We start from the raw sequence: 24974 nt of genomic DNA, 5'->3' as shown, positions 1-24974 counted from the left end.
TCGAGCAGCTGAGAGCAAAAAGGGTTTTGCTGCTGGGGGCTTTGATGCTGTCTCCAGAAAGCTGCTTTTATCCAGTGCCCCTGCTCACCCACAGCCCAGCAACCCGAGCACCACCACCCTGTTCCACTGACTTTTATCTCCCCACCAACAGCACAGTCTTCAGCAAAATGATTGATTTAAATGCACCTTCCTGTGTGCCTGGAACTACAACAGAGCAGCTCGTCGCTTTCCTTCCCCATAAAAAGCATCCACAGGTGCCACAGATGAGCTAAAAAAGGTTTGGGGGGTTTTGATTTGTCTGGTGAGGTGTGAGCACCTCACTTGTGAAGACATTTCTGAAATTATCTTTTGGAATTGCATAATACCCTTAAAATGCTAAAAATGCTTGCGGAGTCTTATTTATAACAGAGCATTTCTAAATAAAGATATTTCAGAATATACAGGGCAAAGAGAGGGTTTGCAGCAACCAAAACCCCAAAACACAACAACGTGAGTTACAGCCACCATCCCCAAACCATTTCCTGCTGCATGGAAGGAGGAAAGGAAGGCTTGGAAGGTTTCCTTGGGTGCTCCCCACTTCCCAGCTGGCAGTTGTGAATTTATCTGAGATAAATAACTAGTCAAGAGTGAAGAGCTGAGCTGAGCTGCTCTGCAGCACATCCCCGGGCCTCACTACCTGTCACATAATGTTGGGAGCAGGATTATGTCTGAAAAGGTTGACAGAGCACAGATTTATCTCTCTAAATCAAACACTGTGTGTTTAGCTAAACTCAGTGAACTCTAACTAATTAGCCCATCATTACAGTAAATTCATAGCAAGTAATTTTCAAAAGGCTAAAGCCAGAGCCCAGAGTGTTTACACTTAACCTGAATTACTGATAGTAACAGTGAGCTATTGGGAGAGATTTCTTCTTAAAAAAATACCAAATGCAACCTTTTCATGCCAATTGCTCGAGGCAAAGCCCTTTGTAAAATAGACATTTAAAAAAAAACCCTAAAAATATGCATATATCTAAATAGAGATGAGCTCAGCTGGTCAAAGCCAGGTGCTAAAACCACCAAAGTTAAGGGGTCAATCCCTGCATGGCCATTCTCTTAACACCTGGATGATCCCTGTAGGTCCCTTCCAACTCAGAACATTCTGTGATTCCTGTGAGTTATCTATGTACAGAAAAAAGGAGTTGAAAGTGGAAATCAAAAGGCTACACAGTCCCATAAACATCATATTTTCCATTGCTTCTGTATTTTATATCATGTTTTAAATAAAGGAAAAAAATACTGGGGAATAGGAATTGCACTTGAAGATAAGTCCAATATAAAGATATTCATATCTGTAAGAAAAATCTAGTAAAAAATTAATCTAAAATTATGATTGCAGAAAGACTGTTAGAAAACAAAAAAAAAATCATTTTGAAGTAAGAAAACCACACTTATCTTCCAGTTTGCAGCAGTGTGAGCGTGTTCTTGCTGGAATGGGTGGTGCAGAAGGTGCAAGGGCTGCTGAGGGAGGGGGAGGCAGAAATCTCAGGGCTGGAACTCTGCCTGTGGCTCCTGGGACTGCTCTCCTTTGCCTGCACTCACTTGTGGAGCAGGCTGTCAGAACAGAGCAGGAAATGTCCTACAGGAGAGCTGCAGCTGCTTCTGGCCACACAGAGAGAGTTCCCAAACTGCACTTGAAACAAAAAATGGGATGGGAGAGTCTCTGTCCAACTGATGAGTTCTGAACCTGCTCCTCACTGATGACTTTTTGTACAGAAAGGAGGAGGGAGAATTGCAGCCTCCTGCTCTCTCTGCACTGCAGAAAACCCCAAACCTTCTTCTCGGGGTCTGGGTGTTGGGATGACCCCAAGAGTGTAAAAGTCCTTGTTCTCCCAGCCCGTGCAGCCAGAGAAGGAGGCTGAATGTGCAGGATCAGCTCCTCAAGGGTGTTTATTTTCCCTTCTCTAGAACATTCTCTCTCTGCCCTGCTGAGCTCTGTCCAGCAGCTCGGCCATGGCATTCTGTCTGCCCTCAGGGCAGTGTTCACATTTTATACCAAAAACTCCGTGTGCCATGGTTACAATAACGTGCCAATGTCTGCCATGGATGTTGGGCAGTGTGTCTGTGCCTGAAACCAACAGAAAAGTGTCACCAGCACAGCGAGACACGGAGGGCAAGGAGAAGGAGAAGGAGAAGGAGAAGGAGAAGGAGAAGGAGGTCAGGACATGCCCAAATCCCTCCATCTTATCCTCTTTAACCCATTCTAAAAACCCCAAAATTCCACTTTTCCACCCTGTGTTAATTCACCTACCACACCACTCAAACCCTTGTGGCTGTAATTCCTCACACGGAGTTGGCAGCTTTTCCCACGGGCTAAAATAGAAGCCACAGGTGGTTTTGACTTTGTGCCAAGGTCTCTGAGCCCCTGCCAGGGTCTGGAGCCAGCCAGGGCAGCCAGAGGGGTGTCCTGGACTCCGACACCTTCCAAGCCATGGAAAAGCTTCTCCCACAAGACAGAGCAGCCCCAGGTGTGGGCTGTGGCTGGCACTAATCGAGATTCACAGGTGCCCATCCTGTGCAGGTGAGGCTGCACTCACCTGACAACACTTCTGGGCTCTCACCTGCCCAGGGCTGCTGCTGTTTGCTGCCACTCCAGGTCACACCCCATCAGTCAAACACCCTGCTCAGCCTGCTTTTGGTAAGAGAAACCAGAGCCCTCTCTGCATTTCAATTCCTGATGCAATCTGTACAGATTAACACCAGCTGTTAATTTGATTTCCAGATAAAAGATTTTCTTTTTTTTTTTAGACAGAACTTCTGCTCACACTCGGTCCCTGTGTGCCACTGCTTTTACAATCAAATAATTGAGTTCTAAACCTTCCTACAAGACTTTCTTGTTTCCATATTAAATACAACCTGTTAATAGCTGGAGCTCCTATTTTTCTTTCCTGTATTCAGAGGCTTCTTTTGAGATTAAACTGCCTTTTGTTCACTTGCAAGTAAAAAAAAAAAGATGGTTTAGGAAGGAATACACGTTCATATTTTATAAATGGAATACTGGACCATTAAATCCTTTGCTGGAGCAGATCCCAGCTTCCATTGGGTTCATGGCACTCCTTAGAACATCAGTGAAGCCAAACAAGAACCTGGGAATGTGTGCAAATTTAACAGATCTGTCTAAAAGGATTGGACAATTATTGTCTGAGGAAGTCTAATTAGAAGCTCCTGATTCCTTTTTGGAATTCATTCTACTGTATACCTCCTTAATCCATGGAAGTAAAAAAACAAAACAAATTCAAAACATTTTAAGAGCTCCTGTTTTCATTTACAGCAAGCTGTGCCATATTCAAATTCTGTAGTCCTAAGCCCTACAAAAGTTATTTCATGCTAGAAAACACACACTGTTCAAACAACATTTTTCAAATGTACTCTACCCTCTATAGGTTCCTTTATAAGTTCAATTTTTAAAAGTCCTCAGCAATCTAAAGTTGCAGCCATCATGTTTAAAGATGACAACATGCAATTAAAATCCACAGATTCTCTTACACTTCTGTACATGTAATTCTCAGAGTAACATTGCCTTTTTATCAATGTTTTGCAGGAACTTTTCTCTCTGATTGATATTTCAGTGATCCTTAAAAATCCCCTTGCATCATTTCTGAGATATTTTGATCCTGTGGCAGCTTTGGGATAATTTCTCCATTTTTCCACCATCCATGAGCCTCTTTGAGACAAAGACATGAATATGCAAGCATGACTTTGGTCTCTTTGTGCCTCAATACACATGAACTCAGAGGAACAGCAGGGCATGGGAGATGTGCTTTGGAAAAATTACCAGACACATCCAGATTTGAACTATTTTTGTCCTGTTCTAACTCCTCCTGAGTTTGCTACCAACTCTATTCACCACTACAAGGGCCAGAGGACACTTCTAGCAGCTGAAGGCCCTAAACAAAATTATGGGTGGGTTTGTTGCTGTTTTGTTTGGATTGTGGGTTGGTTTTAAAATGATAAAAAAAAAAAAAAAAAACATTTTACCTCCAGTTATAGAGACTTTAAACAGTTTAAACTATTGCTTCCCTGAAAATGTCAACAGGTTTTTCTAAGTCAGGGATTCCAGGCCCACACAAGAATTCAAAGTGTCTGGAAGATGTTTTTGCTGACATCTGGAGGGCAAAAAGGGCTCCAAAATCAGGCACTGGACAGCAAGCGAGAGAACTGCCTCAGCACGGGAGCTGTGGTGCTCCAAGGGGTTTCCAAAAGAACAATTGCTTAAGAAACACAAGGTGCTTTATGCTTTATTACTCATCTCCCCTGTGTTCACCCTGAGAGGAAATAACAGGGCAGGTGTGAAGGCAAAGCAAGTCTGAAATCACCCCAGGAAATCACAGAGCTGGAGCTCTGTAGGAGAACAAACTGCCCAAGGAGAGCAGGCAATGAGCTGTGTCTGGAAAGCCAACAGTGATAACTCAAAAGCAATCCTGATGGCAGGGAAGCCTCAGTGCCAGAGAGCTGTGCAGGCCATTTCAGGGAGCTCTCTGAACATTAAATGCTCCTGGGAGTGCCAGCAAAGCAAAACCCCACAGCCCTTCTGCTCTTCTGCATGACAAACAAAAACCCCAAGAGACTGGGGTGTACTGAAGCCTCCCAGGATGGTTTTCCCTCAGATCCGTGCAGGTGGACAGAGCTCTCACACACCTGGAGAGAGAGAGAGAGGTCTCAGTGGGCATTTAAATGCTGAGGTGTTGGCAAAATGTGGTCACTCAGGGCACAGGGCCAGCCTGACCACAGGGAGGGACTAAAGGCTTTTGTTCTTCTCTCTCCTGCAATTCAACTTCATCCTCCAGCTCAGTCTGCATGGAACTGCAGACCTTGGACAGCACCTCCTGTTGGATTAAGCCTTCTTCTGACCCAGAAATGGGACAGCTGAGAGGGGTTTTAAAAGCTTTTATTCAGTTTTTAGTTTTATGTGAGGGGTGAGATAATACAGATGTTATGATGTAGATGTTATAATGGAGATGTTATAATTCCCTCTCCCAAAAGGAAACCAACAACCATCTGTCTCTTCATAGTACAGAAACCCATCACAGTATGAAAGATGTGTTACACCAATAAAAAATGAAGATAAAAATCAGTTTTTTGACAGACACCACATCAACACCTATCACTCTAAAGTAATCATGAAAAACCAACCAGCCCATTTAAATAGATCAATAACCTCTTAAACAGAAAAAATTAAATACTCTCAAAAACCTAGTAAGTGAACAACTACAAAAAGGCCACATCAAACCTACAAATAGTCCCTAAAATTCCCTACTAATTCATTTCCCACACCTGCCTGCACTGAGGAGCAATTCCTCCACAACAGGCCTTGTGTTGCACTGCCTTGCTTGGTCTTTGAATGCTCCATCCTTTCGCTCCTGCCCGACCAGCCAGGCTTTAGCACAAATGCAATTCCAGCAAACTGCTAAAGCTGCTTTACAAAGGTCCATCCACTCCTGAAATCCTCCCCCCTCGGTGCTGCAGAACTTTCTGGTTCCTTAACAACACATTTCGAGATGTTTTCCTAACAAGTTTAAGGACAACTCAGAAATGGATTCGTATCTGTTCACTTAGATGATGAGCTGCTACTCCTTTAAAACAAAATTATGATTGCCTTCAGTGAAGAGAGAGCTTTCTTTGAAATGTATATTCCTCAGTAATAGTGTCTCTATTATTTCAACAGGAAGTAAATATTCAGAAAACTCCATAAACATAATTCCAGCTTCCTTCTGAGTGGTTATCCATTAGGAGAAAAAATTGAAACTTCTAGTAAATCTCCCTTTAAGGTTTACACTCTGGTAAAGTAGATTTAAAAATAAAATAAGCTTTTGTCAAAACCATCTTGTAATGAACAGATTTTACAAGGAAAGAAATTGCCAGTCATCTTGGGAATGTCTGACAGGGATGATAATGTATTTTTTCAGGACTGAATCATCAGATCGAGGCGGTTTTTCTTGTTCTGCTTTTTTTTTTATAGCTTTTTTTTTTTTTTAATGGTTTGTCTTGTTTTGTTTCTTTTGTAAGGAAATAATTAATATCCAAATTGTTGATTGAGCACCTTGCTGGATTTTAATCAGCCCCCAGTAATGATGGAATTTGCTGCTGTTCTCAGACCCAAATTCTGCTCTGCTCTGTCATAAGGACCTTTTGGGTCCTCCATCCCATTCTGTTCTGGACATAATTCCTACAGAGCCTAAAGCCAGCTGAGCTGACAATGTAACCTGATCACAGAACAGAAAATGCTGGAGCCCTCCGAGCTGAATTATTTCTCCCTCTCCTGGGGGAATACTGGCAATAATGGCTTTTTTTCCTATTATGTTATTTTAGAAAGCTGTTCCCTTTAAAATGAAAAAAAAAAAAAATCATCCTCACAATGACTGAACATTTTCCCCATTTCAGTGTGGTATGTCTATTTTAATGTGTAATTTAAATTTGTAGGGAAAAATGCAGGAAGGCTGACATTCCACTCCAGTAATATATTCATGGAATTACAGACACATAGACAGCATTGTAAAATTTTATATACTCTCCTTATAATTATTTAAATAGAATCTTCTTCACCAACAGAAGAAATACCCAATGCAACAAAAAAAAAATGGAAGGAAAAAAATACAGAAATCACAGAGAAAATGAGAAATGAATATAATGTAGATTAAGGAAGAACTCCAGTATCTTTGTTATTTTTAGCCTCCATCTGGAAGGCACTATACAGTGTGTATATAGTTGTTAAATAACAATATTATGACATTATATACTTCCATGAGAGGGTAAAGGAGATGAGCTAATGCACACACTAATAGATATATTAGTGATAATGTTCTTACAAAATCTTGTATCAAAGCCTATTATATCACTTTTTCCTCCAAAAGAGAAATCAGCTGTGTAACATGCAGAGATCTTCTACTGAGAAGATCAACAAACCATATCAAAGGTTCACTTCTGCACTGTGTTTTGAGGATGGCTAAATGAAACCAGCTCTTTTAAGGCTGGTGTCTGGTTTTTACAGAATAAAGGCAATTCTGGGATTTGAAGCTAGTTACTCTAAAATACAGGACTATCAGAATTATTATTAATGTACATCATCAATACCTCACATCTGGTTTTAGTCATCATTAAAAATAACTTCACGCTAATTGCAGCACCCTTTAAAATATAACAGCATTGAAACTGAACCAAGCTAGCAGTGCAAATGTCCTACAATTAACCAGCATGGATAGTGCTCAGGATGTGAGAGCAATTTTGGAGCTACATACATTACAAATGTACCAGCTCTGCTACATTATGTTGAGGCAATAATGTGCAATAATTACATGAACCACCTGTGCTGCAGTTTCAGAAATGCAATGGAAATACTGACAGGAAATTGGGTTTGAAATGATGATTGACCAGGTCTCAATGATGCCTCAGGTTTGAGCTTTTCTATTTTTCACATTCTGTGCTGCTTTACTGTGTGGGTCTGGGCTCCATATTATGGGATGCTGAGCTCTCTGCACAGAGCAGGGAGACAAAACAATTCCTGCTCCAGCTGGGCACCAAGGACAAATGATCCAAATCTCAGCCCAAGAGCACAAACAGCGTGGGCTGGAGAGAGAAAAACAAGCAGGATGGGAGTGCCTGGGCTAAAGCTGGAATGGGACAATGAACTGCAAGGTGCAAATGGAGCAGAGCTGATCCCAGTGAGAGCCCCCGGGAGCGCTCGTGCATTTTGGGAACATTTTGGTTCATCTTGGGTTCATTTTGGGACCATTTTGGTTCCTCTTGGGTGCAGCCCTGGCTGGGCTCTTGTGCTGCCCAAGGTAGATCCATGGAGGAGATCCTTTAATAAATCCCTGCTTTATTCTTTAGCTCTGCCCAGCCTCTGCTCTAGCTCAGCCTTCCCACAGCATCATCAACAGGGCTCCTGAAATCCCAGCTGGCCTCAGCTCAGCACTGAATGCGCCTGACAAAGTGCACTGAATGCAAAGTCAGGCCTGCAGGCTGCTAAGGCCAATATAGGGTGAATAAATGGCCAGAGATGTTTTGTAGAAAGATGCAAAAAATAAAAAAAAATCACAGATAAAACAGGCCAACAACCTGCCAATACACAAACCAGCTCCCTGAAATGATCTTCTCCCAAATTCCTAGAAGCACAAAAGCAATCCAATTAAGGACAAGGTGATATCACAAAATCTATACCACAAAATTGGTAATGTTCTCCACTTGTAATAAGCTATAAAGACCAAACTCTGGTTTTGGGTAGCACACCTCTAATGAGCACCATAATACCAGCAGAAGTTTAAGCACAGAATTCAGAATTCAGGCTGCACTGCCCATCCCACACGTGGTGTCCTCCTCTGCAGAGCTGCTCCAAAAGCACTGCTGGCCTCGACCTGTCCCTCTGCCACTGCACACCTGGGCTGGATCCTTAACTTATCCTCTTAGAAGGATATGAAACAAAAAACATCAGGAAAATAAATTTATTTATTATGAAACTAAAAATTATGAAACTAAAACATCATGAAAACAAATTATTATGATAATGAAACTAAAAACGTCAGGAAAATAAAGTATTATGATTGTGAAACTAAAAACATCAGGAAAATAAAATTACTTGAGGCAGCTGCAATGCTGGCCTCTCACAGAATGACATAACTGCCTGAGATGATATCAGTACTCTGTAACTGAGCATTGTTGTTTTGGGGGTTTTTCTTATTTTCTCCTCCTAATGCCACAGGGAAATGAGAAGTTTCACGGTTTGCTCTGTTACATCATAACCCATAGGGTAAATATTGCCTTTGCAGGAGGGAAACTAATTAAGTTCTTACAGTTCAGATGACAGCCACACTGAAGAACTCTGGGCCAGTGGCTCCGTGCTGAGGTTGGGGGACTCAATTCTACACCGTGTGCCCTGAACAGGCTGGAACAGGAATCCTCCCTATCTACAAAATAACCATTTGGACCTAATGTCACTTCAATTAATCCCCTCCCAAGTCATACACTGCAACACTGATTTGCATCTCTTCCCTTTCCATTCATTATGTGTATATATTAAAATATTAAAGCCAATGTGCTTTACCTCAGTAAACAGTACTGTGGGAGAAGATTTTTCAAATAGAAGTGTTTCACAATAATTGCATGATAACACTGTCAGCACTGACAAAGAAAATTCAAATGGCCAAATGCAAATTAAGTTAGCCTTGCATATCGTTCATTACTACTCATGTAGTTGGTAAATGAATGCATGAATATCCTTTCTGTGCATGTAAAAGAAGTTCCTCTAACTTCAGCTACTGCATAAAGATGCAGCCAAAACTCAGCTATCAATCTCTGGAAATGGAGGCCTTCCCATCTAGCAGGACATAGCTCATTAAAATAGAACAGTTTTCAGATTCAGTGTGAATTAAAAAATAAATAAATTCAGAATGGTGAGTGACTTCCAACTTGTACAAAATCCTGCTGCGTGACCTTGGCAGCCTCCTCCTGGATCACTCGAAAATCTGGTTCCTGGGAAGGATTCCCTGGTTCTCAGAAAAGCTTTCTTTTATTTCTATAAATCTACTTCACAACACAAGACCTTCAAAAAGGCTTTTGGATTTCTAAGGGCTTTTAGGAGGTTCAGAGGCAACTGTGCCAGATCAGCTCTGAGAGAAAGGAGCTCCACAAAACACTGAGTGAGACTCCAGGGCTGCTCTGGCTTCCTGCAGAGTCCTGTGACCAGACAGACACAAACGAGTTTAAAGAAATAAATATAACTAAATACAAATATGTATGGAAATTTAAAATGAAATGCAACACTCCATTTCAAGGTCTGGAATAACTGGCACAGTTTGCACGTGTCTGAAGCTCAGATGTTCTGTGGTACAAGCTGCAGATGAAGAATCCTCAGTGCTCCCATGGAACTCCCATCATCACTCCTGGACAGTGGGTTTTTACTTCAAAAGGCACAAAAATTTAGAATTTCCTATTTTTGGATCTCAGGGCAATTCAATGAGTAAAGTAACACCAGTGCTGATTTATAAAAATGCTGAAACTTGGAAAATATTCTGAAACTTCACAGGGAAAAGTTTTCCCACTGCACTGAATGTACTCTGAAGCACACTAATAAAAACAAGGGGTAAAGAACTCTCCTTAGCCTGGGTAAGTAATTAAATGCTTTAGATGAACAACAAACTGAGGTAATTAGTTACAATTACACAGCACAATGACTTTCTGAAGGGCATTTGGCAGAAAGTGCACGTGGCTTTGCCACTTGATAGCGTTTTCATTTGTTCAGGAATAACTCTTGTATTGGGAAATAAGAATACATCAAATGGCAAATAACAACTCGGCTTCAGAGAAAGCAGCACAATGGATACGAAGTCCAGAGCTCACAATCCCATTTCTCTGTGTCTGTGGAGCTCCCCAAACGTTTAGAAACACTCGACATGCTCTAGGCCAACACGTGAACAATCCCCTGCACACCAAGAGCAGAAAATCAGTTTTAAAGACAACAAATCAATCTCCAGCACTTGCTTCAGAGAAGGGTAACACACCCACAGGGGTGAAAGCAATTGTGCAAATGTACAGAATTCCTGAATTTCTGTCTTTCTGTCTGTGGCCCTGAGGTGTTGCTAGAGCCTCTTCACTCCTTGCCTGCTCCAAGTGTCCACCTAAAAACCTGGAGCATCCCTTTTTGTCCACTTCTCCTCCATCCTGCTTGTAAGGAGAATTCCTCTGACAACTCAAATAATTCAGGTTTGGGCTGCAAGGGCGTTGTTTTGTTCTTTTGAGAGTTTTAAAACTCTTCTAAAAAGTTTTCTATGCCTTCTGATATTCACATATTCCTACTGAATGTTCTCACACTGTTCATGTAAATAATGATTGTTTTGCATTCTTCTTTGTGAGCAGAAAGAATTAACAGACTGTTAATTTGACCAGTGTGGTTGGAGAGGTGGTAATTCCACCCTCCAATCCACACTGTCACTTTTGCTATCCTATATATAGTGGAGTCAGAAAAGAAAGTTACTTTTTTAGTTCTTTTCTTCCCTCTTTTACATCTAGCATCCGTGTGTGAGTTATTTCATGTTAAGGGACCTTAAAAATCATCTATTTCCAACCCCCTGTCATGGGCAGAGACACCAAGTAAAATCCCCCCATATTAAAGCTGTTTCTTTCATGCCAGGCCACAGGAAAAATGTATTCTCTAACTACTCCTTTAATTACAAAAGCCATAAGATAAAATGCAGACAGAGTAAAAATAGATTATACCACAAATACCTATTTTTAAACAGCTTTGGGACTGTTTATGGAGCTCTCAGGACTCAGGTAATTTGCTGAGATTCGATTTGAATGGTGCCCATATTTATATTTAGAAATAAAAAGCAAACTTAGATCTACAAGAGTGCCATGATAGCAAAACAAGTAAATTTATTACTGGTGATCTTGTTTAGCTCTTGCTATTGCAGATGTGGTCATTTTGAAGCCCTTGGATCATGTGTGAGTCCCACCAGTGCACAACACCTGACTGTAAGCAAAAATCCTCCATTGCACAACTGCATTGCAAACATGCCTTTAAATACTCAGCTCCTAAAAGCAAAAATGTTTGAAAAGTTTAATAAGTTTAAAATACAAACTGATTTCTAAACTCAGGACTAAATGTTTATGGTCCATAGTGGATATTTCCACCTTCATAGCAGGTATTTAATGTTAAGGATCTGTTCTTCTGAAAGGCATTTTATTGAGCACAAATGCAGTGCACCTCCCACCTCCTTGCATTTTAACATTTATGATATTCTCACCAATTCACAGATGCAAGTGTATCAAAACCCAGCTCATTCAGACAACTGTCACATCCAGAAGGACTGACAATGCTTTCAGGAAAGCAAATTTGCTTTGACTGAAGGTTTTTATTTGAATGTGGTTCAGGTAAATGAGGATTGTGCACCCAGAAATCCAAACAACCCTCCAGATTTTATTTAATATAATCACTGCAAAGGTAAAATTAGTTTAACTAGCAAAGGTTAACTAGCAAAAGTGAGTCTTTAAGCACAGCTGTATCTCCAAGCAGAAGACACAATATTCCTAAAACAATAACCTTTTATTGGAATTCTGATGCAATGAAAAATATCCAACTCCTTAAACCCATATTTTAAATTAAAATGTCTGAATGCCATATGAAAATTATAAAAAAAATCATTAAAAAATAGCAACACTCTATTACCACAACTCCTTTTTCCTCTTACAGAAGTTAAACAAGGAGTGGAAGCCCTTCAGATGGCTCCACCAAAGTCACAAACCAGGTGCTGAGACTGAACCAGGGAGCTTCAGGGTCTCCCTTTCCCTCTCAAGGTGAGCTCTTAGCATGGAAATGATGGCAGGGCAGCAACTGATCTGATTTGGATGCAGGAATTAAACACCAATCCAAAATGTGTGCTCAGAGAGCAGAGGAAATCCTCAAGAAATACCCTGAGATCTGAGGCAGGAGAACCTCCATCCACATCCCCTGCAGCATTGCATCCCCAGCACTGAGAGCCACAGGAATACTGGCCCAGGGCATCAGGGAGGCTGCCAGAGTTTGCATCTATGGGAGAGGGCAGTGGCTATTAGCATTTCTAAAAGAAATTAAATTCCATGGCAAAAAAAAAAAGTAGAAACTTAATAGAAAGAACCTTAGCAGAATAGTTAGCTCTGTGAAGAAATTTGCTTAAGCTAATTTAGAGAAAAAATTATTCCTGAATTGGTCTTCTTTTAATAATTTCATAGCCCAGGGCCAGGAGAAAGGGCAGGGATTATTGTGCAGCAGCAGTGCTGGATGCAGATTTTAATGGCACCCTGTGATAAATGCCACCTAAAACTGTTCTTTATTACACCAATATTGGCAAACTTGCAAAATGCAAGTGTATTTTTAGAAGAGGAACCAACATTCCCAGAAACTGATCTCTAATTATTATTTTGTAGGCTCTCTAAGCAAAGCAATCCACTGAAAGGACAATCTCTCTCCCTAAAATCCAGTGGCTAGAAACAATAAAGTGGAGTAGTGAGCTCAGGAGAGAGGAACCCCACATTGTTTTTGCACTTTGAGAAATCTACAGCAGCAAGAACACACAGGAGTGAAATGTAGAACTAGAGGAGGGGGGCAGGAATTTATTATTATTACTTCCATGACCTGATAACAAACCCATTTTTACTGGAAAAGTCAGGGGTTGTAATGCAACCCATTAAAGTGTAGCTTTTCATTCCCAGGCCTAGCAAACAAACATAATGCAGTGAAACAAATTTGAAATGGGTTTTATTTTTCTGAACCTGTCTGTACACTTCACCATCTGATTTTTCCCCAGCAGGAGTACTGCAATGCTGAGCAATCCCTCTCTTCCCTTCTGCACCTCTTACCCAGTCTGAATCTGACTGGAAATTAGTTTAAAAGAAATTATTTTAAAGGCATGACCATGTAAGCACAAATATTCTACAAGGTACAGCAGCAACCCCTGTAAAAAAGGCAAATTGAAGAGGTGGAGTGACACTCCTTTGGGCTGGTTGTAAGCCTGTAGTAATTGGAGCTCTGTTATCCAAATTAATTAACCCCTCCCAGCTCCAGCCCACTCACCTAAAGCCACAGGCAACACACACAGGGTTTTTTTTGGCTTTTTTTTTTTTTTAAGTTGTGGGGTTTGAGCCAAACTGACCAAAAATGCCACTAGAAGTGACACTACAGACTGTTCCTTCTGAGTCAAATTTCCTTTGTGAAACCACTGGAAGAAAACACAACAAAAGCTAAATTTCCATGATCTTCTGATTGTAGCCACTGTGAGGGGGGTGAAACCTCCTCAGTTTCAATTTTCACCAGGAGAAGATGCAAACAGAAAAGGAAGTTTGGAAAAAGACAGATCTAGAGCTCTGTACATGAGAATTGTACAGAGGTGAACCTACTGTAGTGCTCAGTGGTTTTGGGGGCATTTTCTTTGTGGGTTTTTTAGGGGTTGGGATGGGGTTTTTGCCTTTCTGTGGGGGCCACCTGTTACCAAAGAATTAGCAAAACTACAAAAAGCAAGCAAGCAGAAGTTGTTTTTTCTCCTTGCTAAACTACGACCACAACTGGCACAGAAGAAAAAGAGATCTGTGTCCAAACAAGCAGGGAACTATTAATGGATTTTCCTCTCAGACCATAATGTGTAACCAAGAAAAGTTCAAGCCCAAAACTTTGCTGGACAAGTCTAACTTTGGAAATAGCAGCACTATTTATTCATTTTTTTTTAAATAAATATAAAAATATTTATTTTTTTCCCATGAATGACCAAAGCCAGGCTGACTCCAGAGGAGTTCAGCTCTAACAAAGCACAGAAAGCCCCTGCATTGTTCCCTGCCCACAGACAGAATTATTCCATTTGCCAATCACAACCACACATCCCAGCAAGCCCAGAAATCCCCCATCTCTTCTTTCCAGGCCTTTTTATTTCCTTTTTTTTTTCCCCTTCCACTGAACCACAGGAGGCATGGAATTATTTGTTTGTTCCAAAGAGGGAACTGTCACTGCTCCTTTTCTGAAGGAGAGATGGGCAAGGTTGTAAATGTGGTCCCAGGGTTTTCATGCTGTAGTTCACTGCTCAGAAATGTCACAGCCACATTTTTAGGCACCTTCTGGTGTGCAGACAAGTTACTCACTAGATGTCACCTATGTTTCTAAACCACATGAGAAAATTTACAAGGAAGTTTCAATGAGATATTTGATCAGGAGTGACATCTATTACATCCTATTCTCAATTCTTACCCCTGAAAATTTTCCTTTAGGGCCTTCTTCTCTTACAGAACACTTACAGCTGGCCAGTTTGGACCTGGAGGACCCAGTCCTTTTCTCACAGTGAGTTCTCCAAAGTCAATCAGCTCCTTAAATTGAAAAGCCAGGCCCCACTGGAATATCACCTGACTCAATGAAATTCCAAACAGAGAAGTCAAAGTAACTACATAAAGCAGAAGATCAGTCAAAGGGATTTTTAGTCAGCTGTGTCCCCTGTTTTTGCTGAGGAATCCCTGGTTTTGATCCAGGTTCAATCATCTTCTCGGTTTTCTCGGCTGCAGCAGATTTTGTGCAATCTCCTCTGGTCCCTGGGAAGCTTTGCTTTGTCACCACTTGGTGACAAATGTCTCCTCAAGTCACAATAGAGAGAAACCATCTCTCAAAATGATACTTCTCAAGATAGGGAAAAAACCAAATTTTGATCGAGGAGTTCCTTCACGTCTGATCTGAGAGCAGAAACAAGCCCTGAATTAAGAATGATCCTGGAACTGTAGCAGAATTGACTTCATAGTATGAACAAATCAAGTCACCTTTTTTTTTTTCCCATAAGATCATGCATATGGCAAATTAAAAATAATTATGCACTACCTTTGCTGCTAAAGAGGGAAAAAGAATTTGCCTTTACTCTTCTGTTCCTCTAAAAGAATTCATCAGCCAAAGTGAACCTAACCCCAGCTCACTGAGGATCGGGTGGATTAACATGGCTTATCCATAACTCTCTTCTGCCAAACATATCCAAACCAAGCTTTTGATTTTATGCCAAATAACTTCAACTGTAGATTTTTAAGACTGCATTTTTTACTGTAAGATACGTTTCAAATGAAAAATTGCAAAACACAGTTACCATGAGCTTTGATGAAAAGGGAAAGCAGAGTAAATGCATTTCACAAAGCGTGTGCCACTGGAATATCACAAGCAGAGAAGTGAATGAAGGAAACACTGCCACTGATTAACTTCTCAAATTTTCTCAAAATCAGCTTTGCAGGAAGAAGCAATTGCTCAGTAAAGCGGACAAAGTTCAGTCCAATACTATTGTCTTCCTCAGGAAAACGAAGCTATCTTAATGTATTTTGACTTTTAAGACTACAAATACAGGAAGTTCTTACCAGAGCAGAGCACACCCACGAGCAGTGCTTGGAAATGATGATCAGCTGAACGCTCAAAGTCTTACTTGTTAAGGAGCTAATGCTCCTCATGGCACCACCTACAATGAATTAACTGTGCTTACAGTTGTAAGAACTAAGCACACTTAGTGCAGGGATGTTTAAATGCCATTTCAGAGACAACAGGAGCCCTTAGAGCACACAGTGACCTGGAGCTGCAGGTTAAAAATCTGTGACTGTGCTGGGCTTTCACCCTCAGCAGGAGCTCACCGCCCAACAGCAGCCAAAGGTGTCCAGTGAAAACTGCTGGCAAATCTTTGGCAAACAACCTCAGCCTGCTCCCTTCATGGCCCAAAGCTGGCAGAAATTCCCTTACCTTGCGCTCGCGGCGTTCGTTTCCTGCGGTCCCTGAAAGCTGCTCCCGACTGCAAGGCCTCCAGCAGGCTGTCCATCACTCCTGTCTCGTCACCCTCTGGGAGCAGCAGGAAAAGAAAATTCAATCAGTGCAGCTGAAAGCAGACTTTAGAAAGAAACAGAAGTCCAAGTGTTGTCCTGTTCCCATAACGCTGCCAAGGAAGAGGCAGGCACGTCTCAGTGCCAGGCTGCTGGCAGGGCAGGTGGCACTGTCTGCTGGGGGGGTGACGTGCATCAGGCAAAAGTGATGCCAACCCTACTGTTCTTTCAACTTGGAGATGTTTCCCTGTGCATTATTGATGCCATCCTCAGCAGGCAGACAGGCAGCTGCTGCTGAGCGACGGCCGCCTCGCCGCCGAGGTGTCCGAAGGCTTTTCTGAAGTGGAAACAGGTCAATTTAATCAATGCATCTGATGACACTGAACAGCAGAAAGTTCAATACTGCAGTACACAGAAAATATTTGAGATGATGCCTCCTGGCTTCATGATTCACTAAATCTTTGGAGAAATTATCTATACAATCAATAGCACAGATGGTCTTGAGGTGACATAAGGAGAGAATGAAGAGGGGATAACCACGCAGTGGAAGTCAATGGTGTAAAACATTTCTTAACAGCTGAATTTTACTTCTGCTCAATTTTTTATTTTCCTTTTTCCATATCCAAGCTAACTCTCAGCCTTTAAATTGCTGGACTTTATGGTGCATTATGGAAATCTGGGCAGAAAAATTACTTCTTTTTATACATTTGAGTCTTTACATTCCTTTGCATTTCAGTCTGTTAATAACAGTTGACAGCAGCATTCAGCAGCATGAGAAATAGAGGTCAAAGAACTGAAAGGTTACAAAACCACTGATGAATGCCTCTTTCTGTTCCCATACCTGTGCTATAACCCAAAACTAAAACATAGGTTAGACTCAGCAGGTAGGTGGGCATTTCATCCACATCTCTCAGACTCCAAACTCTCATGAATTTCCCCATCTGGGAAAGGGAAGATCATTACTTTATGCAAAAAATTTACATTATGTTAAAAAACTTCTGACTCACACGAAGTGTGGGAGGTTAAATGCACTTTCAGGCTCTCAAATGCTCAAGTTTAAAAGCAGCCTATTAATGAATAAGCTGTTCTGTCCTGGTTCTCTGTTACATTTAGATTTATTAGACTCAATCCAGACCTAAAACAGAACCTGGTTCAAATTTCTACAAGCTGATCATTAGAGTAACTACTTGATACCTTTAAATTAAACATCTACCTAACTGAAACCATTCTACACATGCTACCCAACACACCCAGAGTTCTCTCCAGGGTAAGAGCAAGGGGAGCAGAGCAAGTGCAGGAACCAGCACAAGACTCTGAAATACCAGTTTTAATTACATCCCATCTAAAAGTCTTAACCAACTGAGCTCCTGCAAAACAAATAAGCAAATTAGCTTTTCTCAATTCCCACTCACATCCAAAGCCAGAATTTTCTCTAAACTGTACAACATAATTGTTTTTCTTCGTGCTTCTTATCCTGCCCATGCTTATTCATTGATTTGTTGTTGGCTCTGTATTAAATTTACCTTCAAAATCAAAGCTCTGTGAATGCACTTTGTCCAAATTAATACACATCAAATTGGTCTGAAACATTTAATGGCAGCGACTGCAGACCCAGAGCTAGTTAATATCTTAGAATATTTAATGTGTAGAAAAATTACAATATTCTTCGATCTTCATTAAAAGTGAGAGTTGGCAGAGTTTATTAAAAAAGACAAAAATTCTTCAATACTTCATGAATGTTTATGCAGCCTTCCACTTTTTTTGCTGAGTGAGCTGCTCTACCTGCTAATTACTGCAACTGCCAAAAGCCAGCCTGGTTTTGGGATGCCAGAATACACAACATAAAACACATTATTAAGGAAGCTGCAGGACAGAGTGATGAGATTTTTAAGTCCTCAAAGTAAAATTCCTGCAAGGTCTGATCTCAGCAGTGCATCTTAATCACAGTCTTCAGGTGGTTAAGTGGGAACTGGACAAAGAACTGCATTTTCAGGGAGCCTTGATTAAAACTGATAAATAAAATTCAACAGAAAATTCAGTCTTTCCCTATAGTTCTTGCTGCAGTTCTTCACACAGTACCAGCTAGCTCCTCAATTTGTCATTTTTATACCACCCACAGCAATTTATAGACACAAACAAAAAACAAAGACAGAAATTGCCAGAAGTTTGAAAACTAAAAACTTATTTCCAATATTTCTGTCAGCAGAAATAAAATATATAACCATTATATGTCTTTTAGATGTCTTTCACTGTACACAAGGACAGGAGCTTCATCTGGAACAAGTAATTTCCTTCCTCATTGTTTCTTCTCCAAGTTGGCCCCAAGCATTTAAAAAAGAGGAAATGTGTGGAGACATGAAAAAAAAAAAAAAAAATGGCAATTTACTTTGATTGGCCTTAGCAAAGAGCCAGATTCACTACAGGTACTAAAGAGGACTGCAAAAGGATTCTCAGTCATGAACTGATGTGTTAACTACGAGCCCCATTTGTTTTAATTTGGATTTGACACTAAATCAAATTTTTTAGCAGCTGGTGGGGGCTGTGTTTTGGAACTGGAAACTGTTGATAATTCAGGGGGGTTTTTCTTATCACTGAGCCCTTACACAGAGCCAAGGGTTCTTCTGCTCCTCAGCCCGTCCCACCCCAATTCCTGAACCAGCCTCACAGTAAGGCTGATCAATCATTATTTCTGCAATGCTTTTTAACATTGCAAGTTCTACAAAATATCACCTGTTATACAGCAGTTCCATTGAGAAATTGCCTTTTGGGCTGGAGATCCAGACTCAGGTGTGGTTTTGGGAGGTTACAGAAATGCTCCTGCAGGGCCCAGCGCTCACACCAGGGGCTACTCAACAGATTTGGGCTCTTTCAGTGGTAATAATAAAGACAAAATAACTTTCTTCTTCCATAGAACAATATTATTGCTCCTTGCACTGCTGAAGAGACCCGACGTGCAGAAGATTTACAATAATAAAATCAACTGAGATAATTGAAGGAGCGTGTGTAACTTCACAGGCCAGCCAGGAGCTCTTCAACAGGGAATGCCCAAGAGCTCCAATCTACAGAGGTGGCCAAAGAAACAGCAACAAAAAGCCAGGATCCTGTGGTTCCTGGAGCAGTGGTGCACCAGCTTGATCACAGCATCCACAGAAAAGAATTCACAACTGGAAAAGCCTTTCATGTAACCAGGGGGGGGATTGCAACACGGAGTGCTCCAGGCAGCACAATTTCTTCAGCCCACACAGAGCAGCCTCTGGAAGGATGCAAGACAAGCTCCTCCTGTGCTCTGGAACCTGGGCAGTCCCAGCAGAGCACAGAGAAAAAACCTTCCAGGGGCTGGGGCTGCTGAGCTGCAGCACAGTGCCAGGGTGGCACTGCCAACATCCCTGAACCCAACCCGGCCCCCTGAGCTTTGCATGAGCCTTGTCAGGCAGAAATATTGACAAAAAATGGAACCTGAGGGTGATATTTCAGAAGGTGCCAGCTGCTGGGATAACTGGGGGGCTGCAAAAGTCCCCCAGGGCTCAGCCAAGCACGGTCCACCTCCAGTGGGTGAGCTTTCCTCAGCCCAGAGCCACGGCTGGGAACGTGCTGCTGCTCCTGGGGTTCTGCTGCCCTCCCTGTTTGCTGTCTGCCCTGATTACTACAGGACCACCTGGACATATTTACAGACGTATTTTGCTGGCACATTTTTATTTTCTAGTTTTTCCCACGTGTACTTGCAAAGCATCTTGTACTCATTATTACAAATATACTGATTGCAAACTGACCCAAGTTAATAAAAAGTGTAGATATTGCAGAGACATCTGGGCAAAGGTTTACAGTAATTTTACAGGGATTTTTTCATAAATCTGGGCCCTTACTGACAGAGTCCAGTCAAACACCACATTAGGTAACACAGGCTGCCTCCTGCTGCTCCAAAGGCTTTTAAAATTATGCTTCTATTCAGACCTTGCACTAGCCTGTCTTGCTTTGAACTTTTAAGCACTTTTCAAAGTCTAATGTGTGTCCTGTAGAAACTTTTAAACAAGACTTTTTATTCATAACCAGTACCAGAATTTTTAATTGCAATATATTCCACTTAAAAAGGTCAGCTCTCGATGTCTTTGGGAAAGCGTGTTTTTGTGTTCTCCTCACATATTTGCATTTTATTCATTTGCTAAATTCATTTTGCATGCATAATAAATATCTCCAGGAAGCAGTCCTGCTCTGCAGCTTGCAGCAGAGTGGTGTCTCGTGCCTCTTATTTACTTTTTAATTAGAGGAGAACAAGTTAGGACAGTGTGACTGAGAAGTGAACCCCCAGCTCATGTGGGTTTACAAAACAAGGCAAAGCCTTGCTTACACACCAATTAAGAATGTTGTTGATGATAACCTGACCTCAGGCTTAAATTAATTAATAGAAGGAGAAAAATGTGCTAGGCTATTGAAAACAATGCTTGAAATGTAAGTTTTTTTATTTATTGGGAGAAAATGTCCCAGTGGTCAAGGTCTGCTGTGGCCCCACTGAGATGCCCCCACACCCTGGAGCCTCTTCCTGCAAGGACCACACCTCAAACAGGCTGTAATGTGAATTATCTGGGACAAATGGGAGGAGATTGCCTCTGTGTGGGAAGGAAAAGATTGTGCAGCTAGCCAAAAAAAAAAAACAACACCCCAAAAATCCCATGTGATACCTCAGCAATGACACCTGTAAATAAAGTTCTGCTGCAGTTCCCAGGCTACATTTTAACTACAGTACTGAGCTACTTTTCATTTCTGTGATGAGCAGATACATGAGGAAGACCAAAATCATCAATGCTTTTATCATGGTTAATAATTTCGTTTTAAAAGTTCCTTTTTATTGAACAACTCTAACATGTTAGGGAAAAAAGGAGTTTTGGGAATACATTTTGAGGAAAGGGGAGCTCTTACACACTCTTGATGACTTTTTACTTTCTTTTTGAATTTAATACTGATGATGGTTTTGACTGGGATGGGATTAATTTTCCACACAGCAGCTGGTGGGGGCTGTGTTTTGGAACTGGAAACTGTTGATAATTCAGGGGGGTTTTTCTTATCACTGAGCCCTTACACAGAGCCAAGGGTTCTTCTGCTCCTCAGCCCGTCCCACCCCAATTCCTGAACCAGCCTCACAGTAAGGCTGATCAATCATTATTTCTGCAATGCTTTTTAACATTGCAAGTTCTATAAAATATCACCTGTTATACAGCAGTTCCATTGAGATAAAACAAAATTAAGGCTACTTTCAAAATCAATAACAGTACCTACTTTTTGAAGCACAAATAATTTCTCTAAGGAAAAGTTGAATTTGCATAGAAAACTCCCTGAAGTTACTACTTGCTACTGTTCACTAAATGGTCCCCAAGAAACCTACTTTTAAGAGAAAAGAATCCAGGTTTTCTTTCTTCCCTGCAATTATCCCAATCATAGATTTTTCAGTCTAATAATTTTTCCCCCAGTAAACTCAATCAGAAGGTACCATATGGGCCATCTTCATTATCAAAACCAAATTTTTCCAGAGCAGAACATTTAAAGGTGAGACTAAATTTCAAGCTGTAATTTCTTCCTAACTCCCTGTCCATACTCACACCCATTTGCATTTCTCCTGAGCTGTTTCTGCCCCATTTAGCAGCAGTTCAGTAATTCTGACACTCACCCCACTCTCAAGAGCACTTTAAACTCCTGCACAAACAGATCTCACGAAGTTTTTTAGCAATTCCTGCAGAACTGCTTTGAGAAGGAAAACTCAAAGCTGTAGATGCTCACCTTTAAGCCTAACGCAAAGCTCAATCTGTTTTTTTGTTCTGTGGAGATCAGGTTTCAGGAGGTGTGCAGCATATTCAAACAGACCATCAACGTCAATATGAAAAATAATGACTTCCCACAGGAATTTGAACAGTTGCCTCATTGACATCCAGCACCACAAACTAATAATCTTTATAATGTAAATAAGAGCCAAGATTTACCACTCCAGGTACCCCATACAATCACCAGCCAATAGAGGAATCCAAAAAGACATTTACAAAATAATATGTAGCTCGTAATAAGCTCAATGTGGATTTCTGTTTATGCTAAAGGACGTGGAAGGAAGACAAACCAACCACAAAAGCACAGAATCATTAGAAAACTGCAGCAAAAGCAACCCCTGGAATTATATCCTGCACCAGTGAAATCAAACACCAGCTCAAGGAAACAGAACACACCAGTCTGAATAAAAAAAAAAAAACATGAAATCTTCTCTGGGGTGCCTGGAAAGGGAAGGCAGGAATATCCATCAACCTCCAGCACAGAACTGCACTTGCATTATCTTCATCTGCATTAGGGGAGAATGTTAATATGTCTTCAAAACAATTAATTCAACCCTAATTGGGACTGGGAAAGCTCATTCTATCTTTTATCCGAATACTGGTAGTTAAAAGGTGATTTTAATTGCCATGGTAATCAGATATAATGAAGAGCAAAACTGTTTCTGATTAAATAACATTTGCATCAGAATTGCAGTTAGATACTTTGAAGCTGAATTCTCCAGTTCTTCTTCTCTCTCTATTTCAGACATGCACACAGAAGGAATGCTGCAAGAATTCTGCAGATGTTGAATCAGGTGGAAGTCATGAAAGGCTTCTCCTCCCAGTTCATCTCCCATAAGGAGAAAGAATTGTTCATGATTGGAGCTGTGAAACTTCAGCTCTGTGCGTGTGTGCACAAGGCACAAACCTTTCTGTGCCTCCAAACCTCACCAGGAAACCTGGGCTTTTCACCTAATGCTAACAATCTCGATATCTTCTTGGAATATTCCTTTTTATAGAGGTTTTTTTTTTAATATATTTTTGCATTCATCTTTAAATATTTTGGAATGTTCAGCAGGGTTTTTTTAAGCCGTTTACATGTAATGTTTATGTGGCAGCTCAGTTACACAAGCACAAAACCACCAAACTGAGTAAAGTGGTCTTCAAAATACTGGCAAAGTCTGAGTTACTTCATCACTAGGAAATATTCAGAACAATTCTTGGTTCTGGCCACACTGTGGTTTTCTATAGTTACACCAAGAAACAGATATTAATTTTGAGTTAATTAATTATAACTAACCTAATCTGGATTTTCCAGTGAGCCCCACAAGAAGTGGTCACTGAATAGTCAGAAAACAGGAAAAATCCTTCTAGAACTGCACAAGAAGCTGTCAAATGCAGGAAGCCAATTGCTCTGACCTCCAAGGCTGCAGCACTGAGATCAAATTTGACTCTGGGAGATGCAGAGAAAGAGTTGAGAGGGGGTGAGGTTAAAATGAGCCTTTGGGTGAAAATCACCTTGTCCAAGTGACAGCTTGAGAGGACATCTGCCTCCTTCCTCTAAGCCTGCTGTGTCACATTCACTTAGACAAATTTACAAACTATTTATATAAGCAGCAATGAGCACACAGAAGTAGCTGCATCAAGAAAAAATTAGTTATTTGGCAAAAATAGTCAATTGAGTATCAATGTAATGGAATCCACTGGGGATGGAGGCTTAGTCCTCCTCCTACCACAGCAGCAGAGCTGTAATATGTGAAATGGATGTTTTAAAATATTTACAGATTGGAAAAAAATATTTTAGAAGTATTAAAGTAACTTTGTGTCACAGATTTCCAAACATTAGTTATTTAAATGGCAGTTTTGGTGCATTGGGCCATGTAAAGACATTCATATATTTGCATTTTCATTGAGAGAGGACTACAATGCAAAATTGAACTTTACTTGTATCATTTAATAGGAAAAGACTTTCATGATGGGAAGCAGGATGCTGTCAGTGTGATCTGTGCCACTGCTCAGAGTGGTGTCCCCTCACCTGCTTGATGCAGAAGAGTGGAGGTGTGCTCTCAGGGCTGAGCTGGGGCAACTGCAGAAGTTGTAAATTCAAAGTGAGAGCCCCAGGCCTGAAGCACAGCCCAGGTCAGTGACAACAGCCTCCCAGTGGGCTTTGCACACCTTTCCCCAGCCCACCAAACCTTCAGTGTCCCGAGTGGCAGCTCAAATAAACCTCCTGAGCACTCTGGCAGAGGGAGGGTGCTGGAGATGTTTAACTGCTTCTCAGCCCACTCTCAGAAAAGTGCCTGTCCATATTACCACGGACATTTTTTTTTTGTCAGGTGGCAGATATTAAAGAAATATTAATCATATGCTGAAAGAATGGATTAGAAAAGTCTCATTAGAAACCTTCACTGGTTTAACTTCACAAAGAAAATGTTCTTATGCATGCCCCTTTGTTTAAATTGTACATTTTGTTTATAGCTGCACTGAAATTAGACTAATCTTGAAATGATCTGATAATAAAGTTTGTCATCTACAGAAAAGAATTTCTGCTGCAGAACTTCCCATGCAGTGCCAGTGCCAGTTCAAGCAAAGCCAAAGAGAACAGGATTTGTGGTACCTTTGCAGCAATCAGCCCTGAGCAGGGCCTGTTAAATGGATAACGAGGACAGGTGTTTTTATTCCTGGGTCAGATTAGCAGATTAACACAAACTCATAGAAACTGAACAGAAAACTGCAAGTGATCTCTTGCCTAAATCCAATTTTACCTCTGCTTGCCTTCTGGAGTCAGGTAAAGAATAAAGCCTCTGTTTTACAACCTCCTGGAAATCTGCACAACATCAATATCAAGCCCATCCCATT

At 41.0% G+C, this 24974-nt stretch overlaps 1 protein-coding gene across 1 annotated transcript in view; it reads right to left on the bottom strand.

Moving 5' to 3' along the window:
* DIAPH2 (diaphanous related formin 2) overlaps positions 1–24974 on the bottom strand; it is a 175761-nt gene that overhangs the window by 40836 nt on the left and 109951 nt on the right. The window contains exon 27 of the mRNA XM_053955415.1: positions 16250–16345. Within this exon, the coding sequence (XP_053811390.1) occupies positions 16250–16345 (96 nt within the window). The remainder of the gene's footprint in view (positions 1–16249; positions 16346–24974) is intronic.

This window comes from Vidua chalybeata, chromosome 14, assembly GCF_026979565.1.
Source record: "Vidua chalybeata isolate OUT-0048 chromosome 14, bVidCha1 merged haplotype, whole genome shotgun sequence".
In the NCBI taxonomy this organism is placed as follows: domain Eukaryota; kingdom Metazoa; phylum Chordata; class Aves; order Passeriformes; family Viduidae; genus Vidua; species Vidua chalybeata.
The sequence above is the reverse complement of the archived record's forward strand: the minus strand, read 5'-3'. Positions and strand labels throughout refer to the sequence as shown.